The sequence below is a fragment of the Sciurus vulgaris genome (genome assembly GCF_902686455.1).
Source record: "Sciurus vulgaris genome assembly, chromosome: 3".
NCBI lineage: Eukaryota > Metazoa > Chordata > Mammalia > Rodentia > Sciuridae > Sciurus > Sciurus vulgaris.
The window spans coordinates 26,373,842-26,400,527 of NC_136463.1; the positions used below are offsets into that span (position 1 = coordinate 26,373,842).

General features: G+C 52.9%; 3 protein-coding genes across 7 annotated transcripts; 1 reads left to right on the plus strand and 2 right to left on the minus strand.

The window, feature by feature from the left end:
- Nucleotides 1–4,886: 4,886 nt before the first annotated feature.
- Nucleotides 4,887–9,677, minus strand: GNGT2 (G protein subunit gamma transducin 2). 3 transcript variants are annotated; one of them, XM_079134331.1, is made up of 4 exons: nt 9,222–9,677; nt 6,650–6,735; nt 5,552–5,657; nt 4,887–5,135 (listed from the first exon to the last, which is right to left on the minus strand). In XM_079134331.1, exons 3-4 carry the CDS (start codon nt 5,633–5,635, stop codon nt 5,010–5,012), a joined length of 210 nt encoding a protein of 69 aa, XP_078990457.1. In that variant the 5' UTR covers nt 5,636–5,657; nt 6,650–6,735; nt 9,222–9,677; the 3' UTR covers nt 4,887–5,009. The 3 variants fall into 3 exon arrangements, with proteins under 3 accessions (XP_078990457.1, XP_078990456.1, XP_078990455.1); XM_079134330.1 differs by lacking the exon at nt 9,222–9,677 and adding an exon at nt 8,452–8,739; XM_079134329.1 differs by lacking the exon at nt 9,222–9,677 and adding an exon at nt 8,408–8,739.
- Nucleotides 8,633–18,594, plus strand: ABI3 (ABI family member 3). 2 transcript variants are annotated; one of them, XM_079134297.1, is made up of 8 exons: nt 8,633–8,856; nt 13,525–13,692; nt 14,684–14,860; nt 16,352–16,437; nt 16,655–16,750; nt 16,957–17,084; nt 17,603–17,734; nt 18,083–18,594. In XM_079134297.1, the coding sequence occupies exons 1-8, from the start codon at nt 8,740–8,742 to the stop codon at nt 18,244–18,246; spliced, it is 1,068 nt and encodes a 355-aa protein (XP_078990423.1). In that variant the 5' UTR covers nt 8,633–8,739; the 3' UTR covers nt 18,247–18,594. The 2 variants fall into 2 exon arrangements, with proteins under 2 accessions (XP_078990423.1, XP_078990422.1); XM_079134296.1 differs by having other exon boundaries at nt 8,635–8,856; nt 16,954–17,084.
- A 309-nt stretch (nt 18,595–18,903) lies between these two features.
- On the minus strand, nt 18,904–26,369 carry PHOSPHO1 (phosphoethanolamine/phosphocholine phosphatase 1). 2 transcript variants are annotated; one of them, XM_079134314.1, is made up of 4 exons: nt 26,136–26,369; nt 24,783–24,874; nt 22,360–22,470; nt 18,904–20,544 (listed from the first exon to the last, which is right to left on the minus strand). In XM_079134314.1, exons 3-4 carry the CDS (start codon nt 22,402–22,404, stop codon nt 19,786–19,788), a joined length of 804 nt encoding a protein of 267 aa, XP_078990440.1. In that variant the 5' UTR covers nt 22,405–22,470; nt 24,783–24,874; nt 26,136–26,369; the 3' UTR covers nt 18,904–19,785. The 2 variants fall into 2 exon arrangements, with proteins under 2 accessions (XP_078990440.1, XP_078990439.1); XM_079134313.1 differs by having other exon boundaries at nt 18,904–20,668; nt 26,136–26,367.
- Nucleotides 26,370–26,686: the final 317 nt, after the last annotated feature.

The following is a 26,686-nucleotide window of genomic DNA, read 5'->3' on the forward strand; positions in this document are numbered from 1 at the left end:
TCAGACCTCAGCCCTCCTCTCTGGGTGCTCTTCGTCCTCCACCCAGCCTCAGCGGCTGGTGTTCCTCCAAGTTCTATTCTTGGCCCCTTCTGTCACTCACACACACAGTCCTCTTGAGCAATCTCGGCCTCTCCTGCAATGCCAGCTACCACCTCTCAGCGATTCTCAATGCGGGCACTAGGAGAGCGGGGAGAAGCCTCGAGGCACAGAGGGGAGGTGGGGAGGGCAGTGCACCTGGTGACATTCACCCAGTCATCCAGGAAGAAGTCATAAAGTTGGTAAAGGCATTCTTGACAAAAGCATCTTCTCTGTCCACCCTTCAACCTCAAGGTGTTTGATCCCCAGAGGTGAAAATAAAAAGGTGGGAATTCCTGCTACTCTCTTCAGTCTATCCCCTCTCCATTCTTACTCCACCTGCCCAATCCAGCTCCTAACCTGGGTGGCTGGGAAGGAGATTATACACGGGCAGAACAGCATGGAATGTCCTTCATTACCGCCACCCTGGCTTCACTACTACCCCTCAAGCCAGCAATGGCGGCAGCCATGAGCCCCTCTTAGAGTACCAGATCTCATGTCAACCAGCCAGTTCTCTGGAAGTCTCTCATCAGAATAGGCCCTTATTCAAAAACTGGGTTTGACTGGCACACACCTGTAATCCCAGCAGCTCCGCAGCTGAGGTAGGAGGATCACAAGTTCAAAGCCAGCTTCCACAATTCAGCAAGGCCCTAAGCAACTTAGCAAGCCCCTGTCAGTGGCTGTGCCACTGTGCCGGCCAATTTCTTAGTTTTAAGGAAAGTGCCATGGTTATGTTAGAGGCTAACACTGGGGACGCGGCTCAGTGGTTAAGTGCCCCTGGGTTCAATCCTTGGTACCAAAAACTAAAAACTAAAAAATAAAAATAAATTGGGTTTTTCACTTTCTGTTATGTTTCAGCCAATACCAACACCTACACATTTATGGAATGTCTTCTAGATGGTCATGGCATCTTGGGCAGGCTATCTTTAGTCAAAAAGCTCTTCCCAGCAATAGAAGCAAGGCCCTGGATGTAGTGTGGGTGGTCCTGGAACCAAAAATATGACATTAATGAAAAAGCTGAGGAAGAATAAGTAAAGTCTGGAGTCTGGAGCTTAATTAATAGCATTGTATCAGTGTTAATTTCTTAGTTTTGTTTTTTGGGAGGGTCCCTGGGATTGAACTTGGGCACTGAGCCACATCTCCAACCCTATTTTGTATTGTATTTAGAGACAGGATCTCACTGAATTGCTTAGCGCCTTGCCATTGCTGAGACTGGCTTTGAACTCACGACCCTCCTGCCTCAGCCTCCCAAGCTGCTGGGATTATAGGCGTGTGCCACTGCATCTGGCCAATTTCTTCGTTTTAATGAAAGGGCCATGGTTATGTAAAGGGCTAACATTGGGGAAAACAGATGAAGGGTATAGGGGAACTCTCCATGGTATCTTTGCAGTTCTTCTGTAAATCTGAAATTATTTCAAAATAAAATCACTGAAGGAAAAAAAAAAAAAGGGAAGGACGAAGAGCAAGCAGGCAGCTAATATTGAAAGCATTCACTGATCTCATGTGTCCAACATCTGGAAGCAGGTGGCCTCCGGAGTGATAGGATGGGCTGGTAAAGACCCAGTTGGTACCACCAGCCCAGCTGGGAGACGCTGCTGGGCACAGGTGAGGTGCTATCTGAAAATCTGCTGGAAGTGCTCTGAATTGAACCAGTGACAATACACAGCGCTTGCTTGCTTGCTTTCCTTTTTTTTTTTTCTTTTCTTTTTGGGTGCTGGGGCCAAACCCAGAGCTTGCCCATGCTAGGCAAGCTCTCTACCCCTGAGCTTCACTCTCAGCCCTACGTGATGCTTTCCTTTCACACCTAAAAAAATCCAAGGATCTGTGAGATTGAGGTGGGGATGGATGCCTTGGATGAACGACAACAATGGCCTCACTCTTGCCGGGCATGGTGGCACACATCTTTAATCCCAGAGAGTTCAAAGCCAGCCTCAGGAACTCAGCAAGGCTCTAGATAACTTAGCAAGACCCTGTCTCAAAATAAAAAAATAAAAAGGGCTGGGGATGTAGCCCAGTGGTTAAGCGCCCCTGGGTTCAATGCCTGGTACCCTCCGCTCCCGCCCACATGGCCCACTCTTCGAATGGTCATTCCCATCCTCTGAACTTGCCTGGTGAGATGTGGGCATGGCAGGAAGGAAAGCTGCTGTCGGGCACAGCATCGTAATTCCTTTAAAAGGAAGCTGAGATCTCTACTTGGAACTCTGAGGTTCTCGATGGCAAACAATAAGCAAAGGGGTCAGAGTGTTGGGCTGATGCCCTATCTTGAGACTCGGGCTGTGACCACACCTCAGGGTGACCAGCAAAGGGATGCAGGAGCCAGAGATCATCTGGGCCACAAAGCTCTGAGTGAAAGCAAGCTAAAGAAACTGCTCCATTGGGCAGAGTCCCAGGAGGGCTCCAATCTCTCAGGGAGACAGCTACACTCACCTCCTGGGACCAAGCACCCATCCAGGGAGATTCTGCCTGAAGCAAGGAGAATAAGGACCAGACCAGGTAGGCAGAAGGAAGCATAGCCACGTGGCTGTGACTGCATGACATGGGCCCCATCTATCTCTCCTTTCTTACTGACGGAGCCATGTGGAATATTTCCAGTCTCCATTTTCTGAGATAAGAATTATCGCGGTAAACGTTCTCAGGCCTCTTCCTTCTCTTCATCCCGGTATATGGAGGGTGGTTGAATGCACTCTGGGTTGCAAACTGGTGAGATGGAGCCAGGATGGAGTTGGGAAATGGAGATCCAGGATTCTGACCATGACCTCGCCTGAACTTACCCTTACTGTGCCTTTGGGCTGTGGGGAAGGGAGGCTGAGACGGCGGCTGTTATGTACAGTCATGGTATGTGTTTGGTTTGTTTTCAGACTTCCCTTCAATCCTATCTAGTAAATCTTGGGAGCCAGAACCTTGGATGTCATCCTTGAAAACTCACTCTGCCTCACCGGCCATTTGATAAGACATTGAGATCTGAAAACTTGATTTCCAAAAGAACTCTTCAATCTATCCCACCCACACCCGGCCACACGGCCACTGCCCTAATTCAGGCCTTCTCCCTTCTCCCCTCACGGAATGATCGCCTTCTTAACTGCCCCCCTGCCCCTCCCTCTTTCCCCTTTCTATCGTGTCAAGAGCAAATCTCCTTCTAACACCACTAAGTCACTCCCAGCAGATAAGGCTGTTGAGGTCAGCAAGGGAGACCCCCTCTGGTCACCTCCAGCCCCGCCTCTCTAGTAGCATGTCCTGAGAATCCAGGACTCTCTTCTGATATTCCAACTCCAACCTGCTTGGTGCTCCCTTTCAAACCACAACTGTATTTTTTCTCCTAACCATGCCTCTGTTTATATTGCCCCTTCAGCCAGAAGTGCCTTCCGGGCCCCTCATTTACAAACCCCCAATGTCACCTCCTTCTGGAGGCCTCTCCTGCCCTCCCTGCCAGGATGTAAGGAACCCTTTTAGCAGGATTAGGGAGCCCTCCTGGGGGTGCCGTCCTATTTCACGCACATAGTCCCCTGGGTGTCTACTTGTCTGTTGTCCCTTCAGACAGTTATCTCCTTGCTGATGAGTCAGTTTCACCCATCATGTGTCCCCAGCCCTTGGTGTGATCCAGCCTCTTCTGCTAGTTGAAGCCTGTCCCTTGGTTGCTTAAATACTTCCCTCTGCTTCTTGTTACCCTTAGGATGAAGAAGAAAGTTCTTGGCCAGGTGTGGTTGTGCCCACCTGTGATCCCAGTGGCTTGGGAGGCTGGGGCAGGAGGATCACAGATTCAAAGCCAGCCTCAGCAACTTAGTGAGGCTGTAAGCAATCTAGTAAGACCCGATCTCAAAATAAAAACTAAAAAGGGCTGGGGATGTGGCTCAGTGGTTAAGTGCCCTTGAGTTCAATCACTGGCATAATAATAATAACAACAACAACAATAATAATAAAATAAAAAAAGTTCTTAACTGAGTTCACAGGAAGGCCCTTCAACACTTGACCCTGATCTCGCCCTCCAGCCTCTTTCTGGACTCAGGGGGCATCCAAGCTGACTTTGTTCATTGCGCTGAGTGTCCATCCACTGTTGTTCCTGCACTGACCTTGACTCTCCCCATTGTAGCACTTATTGACTTAATTATAAATTGTTTCATGTCTTCTCTACCAAATTCCATGAAGAGAGGAACCATGTTCATCCTGCTCATACTTTTAACCCCAGCGCCCAGTGCCCAAGACCCTCAACAACTTTAAATAAATCATGAAATGACAGCTTTGCACCTTGTCGGCTGGGCACAGAGGTACAGACCTGTAAACATGGCAATGTGGGAGGCTGAGGCAGGAGGATCCCAAGTCCCAGGCCAGCCTCAACAATTAGGGAGACCCTCAGCTACTTAGAGAGACCCTGTCTCAAAATGAAAAATAAAAAGGACTGGGGGGTGTGGCTGACTGGTAAGCACCCCTGGGTTCAATGCCTAGTACCACCCCCCCCCTATTTTTTTAATGTCATCAGATCATTTGGGGTGATCTAAATGACTAGAAAGAGGATCACAGGACAGAACATGAGGTGGGGGGAAAAGGACCACTTAACCCCAACCCCCCACCCAAACCATGTGGAAAAGTTTTTGAGAGGGAAGGGAAAGGACAGAGGGGCTTCAGGAGTCGCGAATCCTCCCTCGTATGGCCCTCTGGGGCCTCAGGGTACTGCAGGTTCTTCACACACTCTGTCACCCACGTGCCAGCCACTCAGCAGGCAAAGCTCAGGGTGTCTCCCAAGTGGGGTCTGCAGTGATCCAGCAGGAGGACAGGGAGGAAAGTGGGCTCAGGGAAGAGATTCACGATGCGCTCGTTCAGGTATCTTTACTGATTCTGTGACTTAGAGAAGGTGAACAATCACTGGTTTTCTGGGTGACCCAGAACACCTGGTCCTGGCTGAGGAGGGACAGACACGCAGGGGGAGATGCCCAGAGTCATCAGCTTATCGCGCAGGAGCCTTTCTCCTTGAAGGGATTCTTGTCCTCAGGGACGCCTTTGAGAAGAGGGTCGTTCCCGGCCTGGGCCTCCATGTAATCCTTGATTTCCTTTCCTGTCTTGGAAATCTGTGAGGACACAAAATGTGATCACAGCCCTTGTTTAGTTCTCAGGATCCATGACTTGGTCAGTCCCAGGGAAACAGGCTTCTAGGCAAGGCCGGGATGGAGGCCAAAAAGGAGACAGGTAAAGGGGCCCAGCAGGAATGAGGCCTTGACCTGACCTTCAAGCACTGACCCAGCCTTCTGGGAGCCTGGAGACAGGGCTGGACACGCTGAGCTCTCTGTGGCTCTCTCCTGTGCCCAGGGGATATGGCACCTTTCCCAAGGATCATACCCAGCCTCCTTTTATATCCTACCCTGGCCCAGAGGCACTTCCTGGCTCCTTTCCTCCTCAGGAAAGACCCCACTATCCCCTTATCTTATTTCATACCCCAACTCCATCCAGAACAGGAAGTAATGGAGGGAGGGAAGAGGAGGCTCACCGGAACTCTTGTGTTCTTCACTTCTTTCTTTAGCTGTTCCACTTCCATCTTCAGGAGCTCCTTTTCACTGAGATCCTGCGCCATCTTGCCCCCAAGAGACCTGGTCCTGGAAAGGATTCGCCAACCAGGATTATGAATGCCATTAGCTCCTCCAACTCCCTCCGCACCTCAGCTTTTATCCTCTTCCCTGCAGCGTCCCTCAGGTCAGGTCCCTCACTGTTCAACCTTTCTTTACTCCCTCCCTCCACCCCTGCCCCATGGTGAGTGCAGGGTCAGGAGAAGCTCCCAGTCTGATAGGGGAGCCACAGTCTTTGCTTTTGTATAAGGACCTGTCTAAGCAGGAAACAGAGAAGGAAGGAAAAAAGGAGTTTCTTTCAGCAAGGAAGATTTGGGCAGCATAGTTATTGTTCCACAAAATGATTCAGGTAGACATTTCTTTATTGTCTCCAGTCCTGGCAGGGGCGAGTATAGCCCAGTGTTACAGCAGGGGCTCTGGAGCCGGCCAGACTCCAACTCTGGCCTCAGCTCTGCCGCTTCCTCACTGCATGGCCTTAGGCAAGACAGTCAATCCCCTTGAATCTTAGTTTCCCCATCTGCGAAATGGGTATTATAACAATAGTGTCTATCTCACACAATTCTTGTGAGAAGTAGAAAGATAATGCATATGGCCAGGTGCAGTGGCACATGCCTGTAATCCCAGTGACCTGGAGGCTGAGGCAGGAGGATCATAAGTTCGAGTCTAGCCCTGGCAATTTAGGGAGACTCTGTCTCAAAATAAAAAATAAAAAGGGCTGGGGATGTAGCTCAATGGCAGAGCGCCCCTGGATTCAATCCCCTAGGGTGAGGAGGGGAGAGAGAAGAAGAAGAAAAAGTAGGAGGAAGAGGAGGAAGAGGAGGAGGAGAGGAAGAAGGAAATAATGCATATGAAATCTTTAATACACCTGCTTCCTGCCACCTAAAGAACATGACACATTTCTTTTTAGTATTATTACTGATAATAATGTCATTACCAACAAGTAATCCAGGAGACCTGCCTGGTGCCTAACCTCCATCATACTAAGTCTAGATCCCAGCCCAGTGAAACCTCGGTCCCCTCACCTGCCAGAGACGAGCACTCCGAGTCACTTCTCCAAGACGGGGACGAGATGGAGTTTGAGCCTCCTCGCTCCTCATCAGCTGAAAATCTTCGGATAAAGCAGATGGTCTGGAAACCCAAATCTCTGACGCCTAAGCTGATCAGAGGTTCAGGTTCTAAGCCCTTCCACCGCCTGAGCCTGCAAGACCTTGCCGCCACCAGAGCAGAGACGCCGACGCTCTGCCCATAAAGGAGGGAACAGAGGCCACCTTCAGTGTGTCCTCCAGGCTTTGTCCTTGGCACCCTGCATCAGCGCCCCGCTGTAGCGACCCTCAGGCTTCTCCTTCCCCAGCGCCCCTCTGCCTGCCTTCCCCCATTCTGAGCCTGCTTCCAGGCACTTCTTCCCCAGGGGCCAAGTCCCAGCCCAGTTCCTGACTTCCCTGACCTGGAAGCCTTTGTGTCCTCCTTTGAATCCCCACAGTTTCTTACAGGGGTCTCCTGGCTTGATCTCCATTCACTCATTCTATACAAATTCACTCCTTATTTACAGTGCTGCGCCATTTGGTACTGGGGGCCATGGCCACCCTAACGCCCATGTCCTTGCTTCCTGACCTGAGCCCCGGGTCTCCCTTATCTACTGCAGTCCCTGACAGGGGCCCACATCCTGGTCTTTCTCCTGGTACCTTCCCCGCAGACGCTGAGCTCCTGCTCTGGCTGACACCTGTCAAATGGCAAGAGACTCTCAAGGAGCAGGTGTTAAGGAACCAATGTGTCCTCTTGTTCTCTGCCTTGGGAATGACAGACTGGGGGAGAAGGTGGTCCGTGTCCTATTCCAGGACCCAAGCCCCACTTGCAGCTATGAGCCCTAAGAATTTTTTTTTTTTTTTTTTTTTTTTGTACTGAGAATTGAACTGAGGGACACTTTACCACTGAACTATATCCCCAACCCTTTTTAATTTTGATTTTAAGGGTCTCATTATGTTGCCTAGGGCCTTGCTAAGTTGCTGACGCTGACTTTGAACTTGCAATCCTCCTGCCTCAGCCTCCCGAGTCACTGCAATTACAGGCGCATGCCACCACGCCCCACCAAGCACCAAGAATTAGACAGAACCCCAGAGTTCACCAACTTCTCCCTTCTTGTTTTCTTTTTTGTGGTGCTGGGACCAAACCCAGGGCCTCACATGTGCTAGGTGAGCACACGACCACTGAGCTACAGCCCCAGCCCTCCAACTGTCCTGTTAAGTCGTGAACTGGATGGATGCCATAGCTCTGAAGCAAGGCTCCATTCTCTATCCACCACTACTGCCCCAAACCCACAAGTTAACCTGGAACTTGAACCTCATGTTGTCTCAAATCTAAGTCCTTCCTGTTGTCTAATCTGAGCCCTTCACAGGAACTTGGTCAATTTCATCTTGTCCAGCCTTCATCAGACACACAGCCTCTATAGCAGAACTCCATCGCACCTGACCCTTCCCAGGCTGGAAAACACTTCTCCAGGAATTTCTGGTTGCATCTTCCTAGTATCTAACCCCGATTCCTCTTGCTGCTGCGTGGGTTGTTATTCATTGTCAGTGCATTGCCACCCCACAGTCCCCCCCCAGTATGACTGATCTCCATATCCACCCTCCACTCCCCTATCCTTTGGTGACTCATCCCAGGGCTTCCCAAGGAAGCCCCCACCCTCTGCCCTTTCCTCCCCTCTTCCATGAGTGGAAAATCCACACCCCCATAACAGGCCAGCCCCCTTCCTCCTCAGTCTCCTACCCCACCCCCCCACCGGCCAGTTTCCTCTCCAGGACCAGGGAGCAATCACAGCCGCCCCGACCTTGGCTTCCTCTTCTGGGTGGGATTGGGGGCTGGGCCCCCAAACAGGCCCCTGGCTTCCCCCTTCCTCTGGGCAGGGGACATAGAGACACAGGCTCAGGGAGCAGGGACTGACTTCCTCTTGTCCCGGAATGAGCTTGCCTGCCCTTTGCGAGCAGGTTTGGGGCTTTCACGCAGAGGAAACCAAAAGCAGTCAGAGGGAGGGCAGACAACGCGACCAATCAAGGCCTGGGTGAGGCTCAAAACCAGCCGGCTCCCTGGGGAGCCCGACCGACCGAGGCTGGGGGCGATGGCGGAGCTGCAGCAGCTTCAGGAGTTTGAGATCCCCACAGGCCGGGAAGCTCTGAGGGGTAACCACAGTGCACTGCTGAGGGTCGCTGACTACTGCGAGGACAACTACGTGCAGGTAGGTGGAGTGGGCGCACGCCAGGCAGCCCGGCCTCAGGGGGCCCGGGAAGCCATCTGACAGGTGCCTGTTCTGGGCCTCAGCTCACACCAGGCTTCGGCCTTGGAGGCCCCAAGCCCAGCGACTCAAGTGGTGACCGGCCCCTTCTCCTGGCAGAGCCTCAGAGGTCTGGACATCCTGTTCTCGGGTGCTGCCCCAATTCATGTCTCTCAGAACCCCTACTCCAGAGACCCAAAGACCCTAAGACCCTTTCCTCCTGGGCACTTTATTCCATTTCAGTCTGGATCTAGCTGGGATGTCAGAAGACCTTCCAACCCTGTAGTGAACTTGAGACAGACCAGGGAAGGGAATTGGTTCCTTGATACCTTGAGAGCAGAGAAAAGTCAGAGCAGGCTGAACTAAAGAGAAGGGGTCGGAGGTAGAGGCAGGGGTCACGACATGGCTGCTGGGAGCAGGTCACAGGCAAGATGAGGAGAGTGGCAGCGTAGAAAGTCTTTTGAAATTGCATGGTTGTCTCAGGACTGAGAAAGTAGATGGCTGGGTCTTGAAGAGGAGGAGAGGAACTGAACGACTGAACGCTTCTGTGTTTTCATTTACCCTCACGGCTGCCTCTGGAGAAGTGTTATAAGTCCTGTTTTACGAATCTGAAAACGGCACCTTGGGGAGGTGAGATGACTTGTCCAAGGTCACCCAGCTCTAAAACTGCCGAGTGGAGCATGAACCCTGGCCTCTCTGGCTTTCTATGCCAAAATCTTTCCTCTCCGTCCTTGTGCCTGCTTGTCATGTCATGCCCTGTGATTTTTTTTTTTTTCCATTTTTTTTTTCCCTGTATGGGGGATTGAACTCAGGGGTCTTGACCACTGAGACACATCCCCAGCCCTTTTTATATTTTATTTAGAGACAGGGTCTCACTGAGTCCCTTAGCCTTGCTAAGTTGCTGAGGCTGGCTTGAAACTCTTGATCCTCCTGCCTCAGCCTCCCAAGTTGCTAGGATTACAGGCATGTGCCACCCACCTGGACCATGCCAAGTAATTTTAAGATAGTCTATTTGCATTCTCTGCCCTCGGTTTCCTCTGCTCCCTTAAGAGTGAGTGGCTAAACCTGTTACCTCTAGGGCAAAACTTTACTTTTCTAGAGAACTGGCCCAGGGCCTCCTGACATAATAAGAGAGTTGGGGGCGGGGAAGGAGCAAACCTGTAGCTGAGCATGCTCTAACCCAAGTCTGTGTAGATAGATGCTCAGTAACCAGCCTGTCGAGGAGATGGAACAGAGATTGCAAACCAGCTCTGTTCTCCTGGCACTAAAAACTCTATTCCTGTGGACAAGTATAAAAACATCCCCTTCCATTTCTTCGGTAACCTTTGCACACATGAAATATTTCCAGATGTTCTTTCTCGTTTGCACATACAGGGCACACTCAGGATTTGAAGTCACAAAGCCCTGAGGTCAGTTTCTACCTCTGCCACCTGCCAATTACAGGACCTGTGGCACGTTCCCCTTCAGAGTCTTATGCCTTTACTGTTTAGTGTGTTAGAGCATTTAGTTTAGTGCCCATTCCTTGAGAAGGGCAGGACAAATGGCAGTTATTCTCATCACTGTTTTATTGTCCTTCATCAGAAGGATGAAAGGTACACTGGATAAAGAAACTCCATTCTACGGAGATGACGCAGCCTTTGCAAAAATACTTTAGGCCGGGTGCGTTGGCACAGGCCTGTTATTCCAGCGATGTAGGAGGCCGAGGCAGGAGAACTGTAAATTCAAAGCCAGCCTCAGCAATTTAGTGAGGCCCTAAGCAACTTAGTGAGAACCTGTCTCAAAATAAAAAATAAAAAGGTCTGGGGATGTGACTCAGTGGTTAAGTAACCCTGGGTTCAATCCCTAATACGAAAACAAAATAAAACCACTCCAGATGCTGGGAGGCCTGGCCTTGGTCATGATCCCTGGACTCTTGCTTCCTTCATGCACAGTACTAATCACTAGACACTCAACCAGTTACCTTTTCTGGCCTGGTTCTTGCCCCTTCTTCCCCACCTCACCCTCTCTCTCCCCACCCCAAACAAGGTGTCAGGAAAACTCATGGGAAATGGGAGAAAGCAGACGGGGGTCAACTGCAGAGTTCTTGGTCAGGTTGATTGACTTTACAGACAGAGTAATTTGCATGATGAACAAGCTGTCAGCCCAGATGATGGATTCTAGACCCTTGTTCCTCCAGCCCTAACTTTGGGCTAAGAAAGTGTCCAGGCATAAGGCGCCCAGAGCTGGGCCCACACACTTTTCCTGTTTGGGCTGACAGTATCACATGCCAGTCTGGGGAGGGAACTGTCCAGAAGAAGAGCTGAGAAACTTGGGTGGAGACCCAGGAATCGTTAAGTTTCATTCTCTAAGTTTCATTCTGTAAGTTTCATTCTGGGCTTGTTTCCTCACTTACTGAGGGGGAATCTTGAGCTAGAACAAGACCTGCTGTCCTTTCTGGTTTAACATCCTGAGCTGATTTCTTTGCCTATTCGAAGGCTTTTGGTGACATATGCTGATGAGATGCAAATTTGGTTACATATGTGGATTAGATGTTAAATTGGCATGCAAATGAGCATTTGCCTGCTGTTGGAGCAGAAAGGCAGGGTGGGGAGGACCAGAATGTGGGCTTCCCAGGAGGTTCTGGGAGTCACCCAGGTCTCTCTCAGGACTCTCAAAATGTCTAGGTCTGCTCTCCACTAACAGGTCCTGCGCAGCATCTGAGGGCTCAAGTAAGGAGACCCCAGAGGTGGCCTTGCCTGTCAGTACAGGACCCTGCCCTGATTTGCCCTGGGCTTGCACCCTGTCCCCTGGGAAGGTATAGGGTAGATCAGCAAGCTCATGACCCCATGGGAGATTCAGAAGCTGCCAGGGGAAGCAAAAGACCAGAGAAGTTTTTCCCCAGCCTGCTACCGTCTGATCTGGGCCTGAAAAAAGATATTTTTTGTCTTCAGCCACCTTCTGCTCATTCCTCCTCCACTGACTGGCAGTGTAACTCTGGACAGTGCCCCAGTCAGTGTTTGACAGGCAGTACAAAGGTGGTCAGCAGGCATTTGGGCTCCTACAAATGCATACTTATTAAATATATTTTGCCAGGCATGGTGGTATCATCCTAATGGCTTGGGAGGCTGAGGCAGGATGATTGTGAGTTCAAAGCCAGTCTCAGCAATTTAGCAAGGCCCTAAGTAATTTAGTGAGATCCTAAGCAACTTAGCAAGACTCTGTCTCTGAATAAAATACAAAAAAAGGCTTGTGAGGGGATTGGGGTTATAGCTCAGTTGGTAGAGTGTTTGCCTCACATGCACAAGACCCTGGGTTCAATCCCCGGTTTTAAAAAAAAAAAAAAATGCTGGGGATGTGGCTCAGTGCTTACCCCTGAGTCCAACCTCTGGTACAAAACAAAACAAAGAATACACATATTGTCTCCTTTATGTTGGGCACTCTTCCAGGCCCAGACAAACTCCCTACACTCAAGGCACTTACATTTGGGAGAAAGGAATAAATAATATAGAGGTAAATAAATAATATTTGATACTGCTGAATGCTGTGAAAAATAGAACAGGGCAAATGTGACAGTCAATAGAGAAGTGGGCTGGGGGACTCTTAGGGTGATGAGGGAAAGTGGCTCTAAGGTGAAACCTACTAATGAAGATTCTAAGGAGTACAGCAAATGCAAAGGCCCTGAGGTAGAACTGATCCAGCTTGTTCAGGAACAGAATCCCAGTGGCAAGTGTGGCTGCAGGGGAATAAGTGAGAAGGGGTGTGGCAGAGGAGAGGATGAAGAAAAAGGCGGGAGCCAGACCTGGAGTGCTGCCTACAGATCGTGGTTAGAAGTTTGAATTTTAGTCTCAGCATATTGGGAAGCTACTGGAGGAATGAATGAATGAGTGAGGTGACATCATTCTGGTGGCAGTTTTCTTATCTGAGTTCCCAAGCACCAAACTGCAGAATGGGGCTCAGCAAGGAGAACAGAGCCACCTGAGGAGTACTTAAAGGTACAGATTCCTTGCCTTTGCTTTTAGGGAACTTCAGTTTAAAGGTCTGGGGGTGTGTGTGGGAGAGTGAGGCTGGTTGACCTTTTTTTTTTTTTTTTTTGTACCAGGGATTGAGCCCATGGGCACTTAATCACTGAATCACAGCCCCACCACTGAGCCACATCCCCAGCCCTTTTATTAAGTTTTTAAAATTTTGAGACAGGATCTCACTAAGTTGCTTAGGGCCTTGCTAAATTGCTAAGGGTGGCCTCGAACTTGCGATCCTCCTGTGGTGGCCTTTTAAATTTAAGGATGTCTCCCCCAGCCAGTATACCCTCCTGTTTCCTTTCTCCTATTCACCTCCCGACCCCGAAAGGGACATTTATTGCCGAAGTCCTTAGGGAGGTGGTAGCATCATCTCAGCCCAATCTTCAGCTTGACTATTGGAGGGAGATTCTCTTTCCCTCGCCTCACACCCATTCATCCATTCCCCAAGGCTGCAGACTTTCTTTCCTGACATCCCCTGAGTCCCTCTTGCTTCATCATTTTTCTAGAAGCCACCTCAACATCTAAGGGCTGCCATTTTCTCCCAGTTCTGCTCCTATCCCCTCACACTCTATCCCACCCACCTGAGGACCCAGGTGAACGTGCTGGCCTCAGGCCACGACTGTCTGCATTTCAGGCCACAGACAAGCGGAAGGCGCTAGAGGAGACCATGGCCTTCACCACCCAGGCGCTGGCCAGTGTGGCCTACCAGGTGGGCAACCTGGCTGGGCACACTCTGCGGATGCTAGACCTGCAGGGGGCCGCCCTGCGGCAGGTGGAAGCCCGTGTGAGCACGCTGGGCCAGGTAAGTGTGTGGAAGACATCCGGAATCAGCCCCCAACCCTTCAGCTCCACTCAGACATTTTCTGCAGCAAAAGTTCCTTCCTGCCTTCCTCCATGTCCTAGTGCCCAGCTCTTTCCAAACTCTGGGGGGCTCCTTATCTTTAGCTATGTCTCAGTGGTGGGCTTTGCCGAATTCCCTGAAGGCAAAGCTTTTTCTTTCTTTGGATGCCACTCTTGATATCAGAAAGCAATGTCTGCCAATCATAGTTCAGGGAAGACACAAACGGACACTGTTTGTATCTAAATACAGGCAGTGACTTAATAAACGTGCTACACCCAAGGTGCTTGCTTGGCAAACGTAATCTTTAGATCCGGAGGCACTGCCACCAGTTAAGTGCCCTGCCTTTCTGCATGTATACCCTCCTCCTTCCTTCCCAGACCTTGACCAAGGGGACTGCCCCAAACAGCTCATGCACAAGTCCATTTGCACATTGGACCTGGCTGTGCATTGCTCTTGTGATCAGTGCATGGGGTACATCTTTTTCTCTCAGCCTGGCTGACTGTAGTTCCCACCCTCTAAGTGATGTAGGCTTCTCTATGGAACATTCTAAGGGGAAATTAATTCACTTATTTGTCTCCAAAAAGGAGAGCCTATCCAGTCATGATTCTCTGCCATTTGCACGCCACCGCTCTGCGCTCGTAGGCCAGCCCTGTCCTTCAGTCCTTCCCAGCATCTCCAGGGACGTTGTTTTCTCTTTTCCTCCCTTCCTGCTCAGCTAATAATAACCCTCAATCTCTTCCACCAGGAAGTTCCTCCAAAGTGGCTCCATCCTCCCCTCCTACTCTTTCCCAATTGCTGTGTGGCCTTGGGGACAAAAATCACTCTTCCTGTGGGCCTCACTGCCTCCCAGGATCCCCCCTGCCCCCAATGTCTCTAGTCTCTTCCTCCCTTAAAGGGAAGGATGCTGGACACAGATGGGACCTGCACTGTCACCTCAAACCCTGTCACACAGATGGTGAACATGCATATGGAGAAGGTGGCCAGAAGGGAGATTGGCACCTTAGCCACTGTCCAGAGGCTGCCCCCTGGCCAGAAAGTCATCGCTCCTGAGAACCTACCCCCCCTCGCGCCCTACTACAGGAGACCCCTCAACTTTGGCTGCCTGGATGACATTGGTCATGGGATCAAGGTAGAAAAAGAGGCCCATCCTCTTCCCACAACCTGCCCTGTTCTGCCTCAAGGTTCCTTTCTCTCCGGGACCCCAGTTCTTGTCCATGTTCTTGTTTTACCCTGCGATCCCTCTTTCCCCACTTCCCTACAGCCAGCACCCTGAGCCCCCTCTCTTCCCCAGATTTTGTAGTTCTCCCTTGACCCTCTCCCCCATAACTGGCCTTTACCCTGTACTCAGATGATCTGCTGAGAGGTCCTGATCACCTTCCTGCACGCCTGGCCCCTGGGTGCTGGGTGTGTGTGTGAAGGGGAAGAGGGGGAAGGGAGGGTGTCAGGGTGTGCATGAGAACGGCTCCCCAGCCACATGAGAACAGCGACTTCCTCTGTCTGGGGGTTTGAGGTCACTGCACTGAGCAGTCACCCCAGAGCTGCTGATGGTGGGAAGGGGCAGGATGCAGCCACACAAAGGGGACATAGTGAAGAGAGGGGTGCTTTCCTTTCAGCCTATCTCTGCAAAGAAGGAGAAGACACACACACACACACACACACAAACACACACCTTTTCTCAATTCCTTTCTCCACACTTCATTACTCCAGACTGGATTCTAAACTCTCCTGTGTCTAAATGACCCCCATGACATCCCTAATATACAAGCCCTCCAAGAAGGGACATCTGTACTCCCTTCAGTCACCAGTTCTCTGCACCAGTAAGTTCTTTCTGATGCTCAACTTTCTCTCCCTCCCTTTCGTTTTTGGTGGTGCTAGGGATCCAACCCAGGGCCTGAACATGTGCTGTAATACTGAGTTATATTCCCAGTCCCTCCATTTATTCTTTATCCTTCAGTTCAAGTCCTCTTTGTCATGTTCCTAGTGAAGAAGAGCAAACAGAAGGTTCTTTCCTGTGTGCCCACTCCCGAGGAAATCCTAATAGTAACAGAGATGCCCTCTTGTATTCGTTCACGCCCTGTCAGCTGCACACAGCTTTCTACGTGTCCTGGGTCCTGCCACTCTGTCTTGAACTCTGAGAAGTCACTTCCATAGTTCTATGAAAATGACAGGAGGGACCTTTCTGAGAATGGCCCTGTCCACCCCTCAACTCATGTTGGCGTTGAGATTTAATCAAAATTAAGGACCACCAAGCCACCCCAGCTCCCTCGGTTCTGGGAGGGTTTGCGGGAAAGGCGAGGCTGGGGGCCCCACTCAGTCCCTGTTGCTATGCACAGGAAGTGGCCCTCCGACGTCTGGGCTCTGCATTTCAGTCAGAAACTCAGACTCAGTTGGTCAGTAGGGCCTGAGGCAGACTTGAAGTCCCAGGAACCAGGCGATGACAGGAGGCAAGTGGAGATGGGGGTAGGGCGGGAGCGGGGCTGGGAAGTGGAAGTGGGAACTTGCTGTGCCTGCGGCTCTCCCTCCCACTTCTCCTCCGCCCCTCCCCCATCTCCCCTGCGAGGAGGACGGGGATTGTCCCCCCCCCCATCCCAGATGCCAGCCCTGCCCCCCTTCCTGGCAGGACCTGAGCACGCAGCTGTCACGGACTGGGACTCTGTCTCGAAAGAGCATCAAGGCGCCTGCAACACCTGCCTCCACCACGCTGGGGTGAGGCTTTTACCGCGTCCTAACCAGCCTGGGGCCGCAGCGCGCGATCCTGAAACTACTCCCCGCCCCCGCCCTCCGCACCTGGCGCCTTGATGCTCCCGGTGCTGTGCATGACGCCTGGTGCCACACTATCCCTCCGCCAGTTGCCCCCTCCTCCTCGAACCCGAGTCCTGTGGCCAAGAACTGTCCTCCCTCATGCTACGCACCCACCCCACAGGAGACCACCCCGGATCCCGGAGCCCGTGCAGCTCCCGGTGGTGCCTGACGGCAAACTCTCCGCCGCCTCATCCGCCTCTTCCCTGACCTCAACCGGGTGAGCCCTACAAGCCCAAGAGGGTGGGTGGGCGGGCTGTGGATGTGAAAGGCGCCTCCTGCCTGTGATCACGGTGACCACTGAGGTTGAGAGGACGCGGGATCACAGAGGTAGAGCTAGGAGGCGGGGTTTCGGATTGGAGGGGCGGGGCCGATTGGGGTGGCTGTTACAGGTGTCCCAACGCGGCTTTCTCTGGGCTTCAGCAGCGCTGAAGGTGTTTGTGGGGTCCCCCAGCCCAAGGGAAAGGCGCCCCCAACCCCACCTCCTCCACCGGCCGCCGCCGAGGTCTTCCTGCCGCCCCCTCCACTCGAGGAGCTCTCCCCGCCCCCACCGGGTAAGGAGCTCCGCCCTTCTATCAGCTGGGTCGCTGTCACACCTCCGCACCCGGTGGCTCTGGGCTCTAACCCTGCCAGCCTCTGCGAGCACTGCGTGGCTGATGCACAGAACCCGAGCGAAAGGCGGAGGAGCGAGTGAACCAAGAGAACTCGCGCCTACTTTACACCAGGTCCTGGGTTCAAAGTTTCTCTCCCATCTTCTCACTGAAACTTAGCCCGAGAGAATCTTTACACTCTTATTTAACAGCGCAGCGTGACTGCGATGCTAGGGGATCTGACTAGTGCCATCCAGTTGAATGGCAAGGTCTGACTATCCTACACTGCTCGATCCTTCAGCGTGTTCTGAGCACCTTCTACGTGTTAGAGGCACTCTGGGAGAACCGGGATGGGTGTGCCCCGAGGGGCACAGCATGAAATGACTAGATCCTGGGGCCTCCTCTAGAGCAGCGGTTCCCCCGAGGTGAGCTTGGGGCTGCCTGCCACACTTGCAGTCTTTTGCTTTCCCTCTCTGCCGCAGAGCTGCCCCTGACCCTGGACCTGCCCCCTCCTCCACCCCCGGACGTAGAGGACCTGGGACTGCCACCTCCACCCCCGCCAGGCTTTGGACCGGATGAACCCAGCTGGGTCCCTGCTGCATACTTGGAGAAAGGTACCTGACTCCTAGAAAGAAGGGCACCAGATCCTATGGCCCTCTGTAGCCTTGATCCCAATTCTTCTACCCCAAAGGCATTCTCTCCCTCTACAAAGGTGTGAACTTGTTATCTGGCCCCCACTCCCATTAATTGATTAACTGAGTTCTGAACCAAGTTAGAAAGCAGCTGGCCTAGTATTGAATATTAACCAAGTTGGGGAGGGGCCTTGAAAGCTCTGAAGACACCCCCACTCTCTGCAGCCTTCGCCCCAGGTGCTCCCTCAGAGTCCAGTATTTGGCCCTTACATCCCTACCCAGTAGGGACAGGAGACACAACTCATGGCACCCTCCTGTTCTGCCCTGCAGTGGTGACACTGTACCCATACACCAGCCAGAAGGACAACGAACTCTCCTTCTCTGAGGGCACGGTCATCTGCGTCACCCGCCGCTACTCCGATGGCTGGTGCGAGGGTGTCAGCTCAGAGGGGACTGGATTCTTCCCAGGGAACTACGTGGAGCCACACAGCTGACAGCTCAGGGATCTTCCTGTACCGGCCCAGGCTCTGCAGGGAGCAAGCCTCTTGAGCCCCAGAACAAAGCCTGCACCAGTTAAGGCTGGACGAGGCCTGGCCACCTCTTGAGCTGTGTTGTCCCTTCCCCCTTATTGTCATGGGGGAGAGGTCCTAGGGACAGAGAGAAGATACCCAAAGACCGAATGCAGAGGGGAAAGAACTGGAAGTCAAAGAACTTGGTGATCTTGTCCACAAGGACTCCCTAATCCATGCAGAGTGGGGTTTCCAGCTGCAAGTACCAACTTTGAATAAATCTGATGACTGCCCTGCAGGGCCAGAGGACCACAGGGGAGAGATGGAAAGGCACCTAGTTCTAAGGTTCCTGCTAACTAGCCCTGCAGAATGCCCCACCTCCTCAGTTCTCATTATTGTTCCTTCCACTAGACCACCAGAGGTCCCTGGCAGCCAGTGATTGCCTGGCTCTTTAGACCCTTGCTTGGTGTGTGTTTGTGTGTGTGTGTGTGTGTGTGTGTGTGTGTGTGTGTGTGTGTGTTTTCAGTCTTGGTTCCTCAATCTGAGCAGTAAGGACAACCTCCCTCACTTAAGAGAGGCTGAAAGCAAACAACACCTCATTCTCAACCCTCAGACTGCGGCGCAGTAGAGATCTCAAGTCACTTTGTCCCCCTTCACCTCCTTTATAGTTCTCAAACACCAGAGGGAGAAGGGGCTTGGTTTTCCCTGGCTCTGCTTTAAAACATCATGGCTTTCTGTCCCATATGGAAGGAGGGGGACGTGGAGGATGATTTTGGTGAAGTCCCTGGGCTCTTGCTGCATAGACGAGACTGGGTGCGAGGAGATACCTTCGCACGCTGTGAAGTCCCTGGCTGGTCTTAACCGAGGTGGATGGTGTGCTACCTCGTTCCACCACCAGGAGGCGACTGTTCCCTCTGGCTTTTTTTTTTTTTTTTTTTTTTTCCATTTAGAGGTGCTGGTGGGCTTGGAGGGGGTCGGCAAGGTGTTGCGAGTACAGAAATAGTGTGGGATTTCCGTGGCTGAAGCAAGATCGAGGCGGCCTGGAGCTGTCAGCAGAGAGGATCATCTGTCTCCACGGAAAGTCCGGTGCGGCCATGAGGAGCTTGGGGTCCTGGGTCCCTTTGAGAGAAGACTAGGGGAGGGGAGGTTACGCAGCCAAGGCAACAGTTAAAGCAGTGGGAGATGTTCGTTTTCTCATCTGCCAAGGAGCCCCTTCCTCCCAGTTCGGAGCACAGAGTTTTGGAAACGCTGCTGTCCTTCAGGGTATGCACACCACTCCGCTACGGACAGACTCCAGAATTGAACTGTTTGCCGTGGAACTGGGGACGGCAGCAGATCTGGGTCAACTGCATAGATAGGGACCGTTCCGAACCTCTCCCAGAACGAAATTCCAGAAATTACCGGAGGGACACAGCAAAGCGAAAAGGGAAGAGGGAATAGTAAAACTAGGTTTGTCTTTCCCAATTCCCCCTCCCTGCCCTTCCTCAGCCCTCTCGCCGGGGCGCCCCCTCCAGGCGGCAGTGCTCAGCATGTCTTCAGCACCTGTTGCAGATGGAGGCGCACATCGGTGGCAGTTTCCCAGGGCACCACGCTGGCGCGGAAGGAGCTGGGCTCGGCTTTTTGTGCCTCCTGAATGAGGCGGTGCATGGGGTAGCCACGGCGCGGGAAGGCCACGTCACCGCCCGCCAGCAGCCCCATGGGGCAGAAATCGTTCGCACCATCGCCCACGTAGAAGAGGCGCTCGAAGTGCACACCATCGTGGGCCCGCTCGCGCAGGTAGTCGCTGAGCACCTTGTGCTTGCACATGTTGGCTGGGCAACGCGTGCAGCTGTGTGTGTGGAAGGGCCGCAGCACCAGCAGTCCCCGAGCGTCAGGCCCGGAGGGGTTGCTGAGGATGCGACGGAACAGGCCGTGGTGGCCGGCGGCACGCAGGGCGCTCTCCACACCGAAAGTGTTGGCATCCGAAATGAGAATAACCTCGAAGCAGGAGCCCTGCTTGGCCACAAACTGTAGCAAATCTCCCATACCCGGAGACAGGGGGATGGCCTCGTAGATAGCGCGCAGGTCCCGCGGCCGCACGCCCTGCTCACCCAGGTACTTGAAGACGCGCTGCATGTACTCGTTGTAGAAGCCCTCGCGGTAGGTGGCTCTCAGGCTCTCGGGCAGCCGCTGGCCTGGCGCAGCGCGCACGATCGAGTCGTCGCTGTTTTCGTCCACGATAGTCTCATCGAAGTCGAAGGTCAGGAGGAAGCGCGGTGTGCCCTGCGCAGCCATCCCGCTGTCCTGGGAGCAGGAGGAAGGGGTGCAGGAGGAGGAGGAAGGGACAAGCGAAAGGGGGCGCGGCGGGAGCCGGCCAGGGAGAGGCTGGTTAGAAGGCCACGGCCAGAGGCGCTGGCACATCCAAGACCTGAGGAGGACCCAAGGCTGGTTAACCTCTGAAGAGTACCCAAAGCTGCGTCCCGCCCCGCCCCACCCTTCCCTGCCCACCCTCTTGCACCTTAGCCACACTAGGATTTATGCCCAGGGGACCATTCTAGTGCTGAAGGGTTTCCTTGGCTCCTGTTTCTGCTAATCTCATCTGGGGTCACTGGGGCACTATAAGGTCAACTTAGAAGAGTAGCTTCCTAGGGGTCACTCCTTTGGGAGGTTCCTGGACACAAATGATTTAGAGACTTCTCGTGGCCCCTGTGGTTGGTATGGACAAAAAGAGGGTGGAGGGAATAGATCCGCCTTCCACAACACAAGCAGAGTTAGGGGAGAGGGGGACTACCCATTTGCCCAGCAGGGGCAAGCTCCATATTATCCTTTTGGTCCTTGTAGGATCAGTGGCCTGCAGGACTGTGATGGACGATAAGGAGCTGGGCTCCAGGGAAGGTTCTTTGGGCATCCTCCAAGGCATGCAGATATTGAGCGTCAGGCCTCAGGGTTAGGTGCCTGGGCCTCTGCATTGGCCAGACAACTGGATTGGGCCCTAGGAATTACCAAGTAGGTGGACTGACCACACAAGACCCAGGGAGGTTCTCTGGGAGCTGCTTCGAGACAGATGGCTCTGGGTAGGGATCCAGGGTTGGGATACAGCTTCTCCAGGGATTTTAGGGCCCTGTGCTGACAGCTGATCACTAATCACTTGCCAAATCCCTGGGAGGAACGTGTCAGCAGGTGGGGTTTCTGCCAGAGTCCGAAGCAAGCGGGCAGCAGGAGAAGCAGTGGGGCTTGGGGAGGTAGGAGCCTCCCGCGCCAGGCCACGGCATACCTGGGAGACAGGTAAGGGAGAAGAAAGAGAGCAGCAGTGGCTGAAAAGGTAGATGGGGAGGGGCAGGTAGTAGGGACATGAGGGGAGGACTAGGAGGAAGTCATGCTAGGAGAACATGGAGACAGACTGCTAAACAGGAAGACAGAGAGGGGAGGGGGGTCCAGGAAGTGAGACCTTGCTGAAATCATGTTAAGGATGGATGGATAGTGGTGGTGGTGGTGATAGTGGTGGTAGTGGTGTGTGTGTGTACAGCATGGGAGAGGATGGGGAGCAATAGGAAAGTGTCAGGGCACAAAAAAGGCAAGCAAATGAAGACAGCCAGAGCCCTCAGTGGCATGTAACTGCCACCCTTGCTTGCCAGCAGCTATGCGTGAGAGGGGCAGCATGAATGGATCCTGTACAGCTGCAGAATACCCACCACATTACCTCCCCGCACCCCCATCTCCCACCCCAATTCATCGAGATGGAGCCTGGTTTCTTCCTTCCCCTCTCTCTAATCTGCCCGGGATGCTGATGGCCTGGCAGACCTTGCAGAACAAAAGGCTGAGCTCCTCATTTTGGAGCAGGGATTTGACCCTGGCTATTGCCTCCCTAACAGAACTGTCCCTTTGACCTCATCCCTAGAGTCATCCTCTGCTCTCACCAACATCCATCTGGGAGCCTCAGTGGCCCAGAATCCCTGGAGCTAAGGATGTAAGGTAACCCACACCCAGGATAGAAGCTTCCAGGGATTACTGGAGCCCAGATGGAGGTGAGAGCAAGCCTGAAAGGGGCTAGACAAGACCCCTCCCACTCCGCAGTGGAAAAGTGCGGGCTGAAGCCCCATCCTGGAGGGATCCACTTACCCTAGTCAGGCATCGGAGGCCAGCAACTGGAAGACACCCAGTCATTGTCAGTGCATCACCTGAGCACCACCTCTAGGGACTCTGTTGGCTTCCAGCCGTTGTCCAGAGCTCCTGACAACCAAAAAGTCCATTTACTGGGCCCTGTCAGCTGGCTTTGCTTCCACCACTTCTGCCCACTTGGCTCTGTCACTTTTGCTGAGCCCCAGTAGCCACTCCCAGGAACTCAGCAAAAACAAGCCCTTAAATGGGCACAGCATTTAGATGCACCTTGCTAGCATCCTCTTACAGTCCCCTAGCATGCCACAGAGGTCACAGATGGCATTGTATTAGAGACCAATACAACTGACTTGCCACTATGAGTGGCAGAGGCATCTTAAAACCAGATTTTAGAGGCAGAGTCCAGGGATTTTTTTCTCCAGTATGATCACTGCCCCCTGCACATGTAGGGTACATCATAGTTTACAAACCACTTTTACTCCTTCTCTCAGTATTCAGCCTCATGAGATCAGCAGACAAGGCTCAGAGAGGTTGACTCGCTTGCCCAAGGCCATGCTGTTTAAGTGGGGAATAGCCTGGGTCACGAACACCTGGCCACAGCTTTGCCTTCCCTGTGCCCTCAAAAGGGAAGGGGCCTCCAGGGATCATGGCACATGCCTATAATCCCAGCAATTTGGGAGGCTGAAGCAAGAGGATCACAAGTTCAAGGCCAGCCTGGGAAATTTAGTGAGACCCTGTCTCAAAATAAACAAGGACTGGGGATTTAGTTCAGTGGCAGAGTACTTGCCCAGTATATGCCAAACCCTGGGTTCAATCCCAGTAACACACGCACACACACACACACACACACACACACACACACACACGTAGAATATAAAAATAAAAGGGATGGGAATATAGCTCAGGGTAAAGTATCCCTGGGTTCAATCCCCATGCCAAAATAATAATGATGTGGAAGGGGCCAGTGACCAGGATTTACTGTACCAAAGATGGGGGGCTGAGACCCCTGGGTTTTGCAAGTGAACAAGCCTCTCCAGTGCTCTCAGAGGTCTGGAGTCCAGCAGATAGAACAGGAGTCAAGTTGAAATCTCTACTGGATTTTGCTGTATGCCTTTGGGGACCAGGTTTGGCCTTTTGAGGTCTGCATTAATGCAGCTACAAAGGACACCACCTACAGCTGCCAGCTCCTCCCTACTCCCCTAACCCCCTCCATCCAAGGGTTGAGTGAGACCAAAAGCATCTGGGATAATTGGAAAGATATTGAAAGCCAGGAGACTAGACCAGGAGCAAAGGTCTGGCTGCTTGCTGCCCTCTGGTGGTGACAACGGGTGACACTGTAAACTCCTCTGACTTTGTCAAGGTGACTCTCCCCTGACCATCCCAGGGGAACAGGGGGAAAAGACTGGCCCCTACAGAGACTGGGTCATCCCAGGAGCAGAACACAGGCTCTATGACCTTCCATCTCCTAGTGCGCCCTGCCTTCCCAGTTCAAACACTCATGCATCAAACCATTTCAGTGAGGATGAGATGTGGGTCTTAGTCCCCCCGCCCCCAAACAACTTTTCATTGGGAATAGGGAGAGGGCCAAAGGCTGAATGGGGCAGTTGGCAAAGAGTGATGGGGTTGGGAGGGGAGACGCAGGTTAAGGAGAAAGTGAGAGAAGGGGAGGGAGGCAGGGGGGGGGGGGCAAGGGAATGGCATGTGGGTGGGAGGGTGTCCCCATTCAGAATCCTGGCTGATATCACATGTCTGCTGGGTCTAGGTGAGTCAAGGAGAAAGGTCAGAGGATGCCACTCCCTTTGCAAAAGCAAACACAGACAGGCATGTGTCAGGCACGCAAAGAAGCAAGGGGAAGATATGAAGATACCAAGGGGTGGCCAGAGCCACACGGAGACCAACTTTTATCCCACAGAAAAGGGTCTCATCACTTTGTCCCTGTTTCCTTTCTTTTTTTGAATATTCTTCTTATTCCTTTTTTAGGCCAGGGATTGAACTCAATAGTGCTCTACCACTGAGCTACATCTCAGCCCTTTTTATTTTGAGACAGGGTCTGGTTAAGTTGCCCAGGCTGGTCTTGAACTTGTGATCCTCCCATCAGCCTTTTAAGTTGCTGGGATTACAAATTGTACACCAACCAAGCCTGGCTTTGAATATTCTTCTGATCTTTAATTATGCTCAAACTTTTCATTTCTCATAGTAAAAGATGTAGTTTCATTTTTTCATCTAATAGTATTTAAGGAAATCAGTTAAACACTTGTTTGGGAGATTGCCCTTGATTCTTTTCATCTTCAAAGCCAAAAGCCAGACATCTGCCCTGGAGACTGAGAAGGCCACACTGTGACACCCCCACCCCAGCCCACAGCAATCTGAGGGACCCATCCCCAGTTGGGGAATCTGGCTCCTGTAAATTCCAAAAGGTCACTCACCTCTGGCAGCTTTGTCCTGAGTGATCAAATCCTTTTGTGGTCACCAAAAGGGTCTCCAAAAGAGGTCAGGATCTCTGAGTTTCTCCCTCAGGCTAGAGCAGGGAGAGGAAAGAAGATTTTCTGGGGGTGGTGGCAGGGAGTCCATTTCTAGTCCCATGTAATATAAGTGCCTGCCTCCTTGATTCATCTGGGATCATAGGTTCCTGCCTGCTTTCTCCTGTCTTTGACTCAAACACTCAGATTAAATCTGCGGGGAGTGGAAGAGTTCCTGGGAATGGGGGAGGGAAATAGGACCCTCTTTGAAATTGGGCCCTAAGCTTGAATTTCCCCCTCCTACTGGGTAGATGAAGCCCCCAGGAAAAGTTCTGGGGCAGTTTTCCAAAGGTCAAATGCAGGATGAGAATGGGGTTGAGGACTCCTGAAACACCACGGTTAAAGGCCCTCTTTGCCCCCAGACAAGTCTCCTATCAATCACTAGAAATCAGATTCAACATTTTAAAGGTGGAATTCCCTCCCTCCCCGACACAGTACCCCCCAACTTCACCTTTCTTGTTCACCAACCCCAAAGAGCCACTAGGAAAAACTGGCTGAGGGAGGTCAAGCTAACATCGCACATGGCGTGTGGGGGGTGGGGGGATCACACAGCATCAGAATCAGGATTAGAACTCAGGGGTCTCTGAGCCTCTTGGGGAAACTGCACCCGGAGCTTCCCCTATTGCCCTGGAGGCTCCCTTAGGCTCAGAGCGCTGTCCTAACTAGTTTCAGGGCAATGATGTATGCATTGGTGCCAGTGAGGAATCTGGGACCAGGAGTCACCTCTGGGCTCTCTCCCTGCCTGGGTGGACACCCTGAGAGAAGATCCTCACTGGGAAGGGGTAGGGAGGTGGCAGCTGCGGTGGGATGGGGGGAGATATTTTTAGAGGTGACTGGAAAGCAGGCACTCTGGCACACCCCCAGCTGGCGGGCCCTTCACTTTAATGCGGGCGGGGGGTGCGAGGCTTGGGGAGAGAGGAGGACTTACGGGTGGGCAGGGAGCAAGAAGGCACCTATTCCGTGGCTTTGCCAGAGCCGGAACGAAGGGACACCAGGGCACCACCACGTTCTTGGGGTAGAAGAGGACTCTTTCCTCTGCTCCAGGGACTCCCCCACCGCCACGCGCGTGAGGAATCGCCCTGAAACTCCACACAGCCCCCACCCTACACTGGGACCCCAGCCCTCCCCACCTCGCGGAACCCAGGACTCACGTGGGAGCGGTGGCGGCAGAGATCTGTCCCGGCAGAGTTTGGAGAGTAAAGAGAGGGAAGGGGGTCTAGCTAAGGTATTTGGGCGCAGGATGGAGTAAGGGGTGCTTACGGGAATTTGGGGGACGCGGCGTCTTATCCACCCCCGGATTTCTGGGCTTCGGCTCACGAGTCCCTCCAGTCCCGAGGGACCGTGGATGATGTGCGTCTAAGCCGTCCCCTCCACCTGCCCCCCATCCCCCCGGGCCGCCGCCGCGTCCCCTTTAAATGCCCGGGAGCGGGAGCCCGAGCCGCGGCCGGCGCTGCGGCTGCCGCAGCACCGGGGCCCACCGCAGTCCCCGCACGTCACAAGAGACTGTCCAATCACAGTGGAGCCGGCGCACATCAAAGGGGCGGGCCGCCCACGGACCACGCCTCCCGGCTGTCCGGGAGGCTCTGCGAGCGTGAGCGAAGGTGGGATTGGGCGCAGGGGCAAGAGTGGGAAGGTGGAGATGGGCGCGTCCCATCTGAGGCTCTTGGGTGGGGAGCACCCTCATTAGAGTGGCTGGCCCACACGCCTAGCAGTGCAGGGCGGTGGACTTTCTCAGCCTCCGCCCCCAGGGCTCTGCTTCCTGAGATTTTTCAGAAATTCACCTCCACCTTCATCCTGTTTCGCAAGTCGTC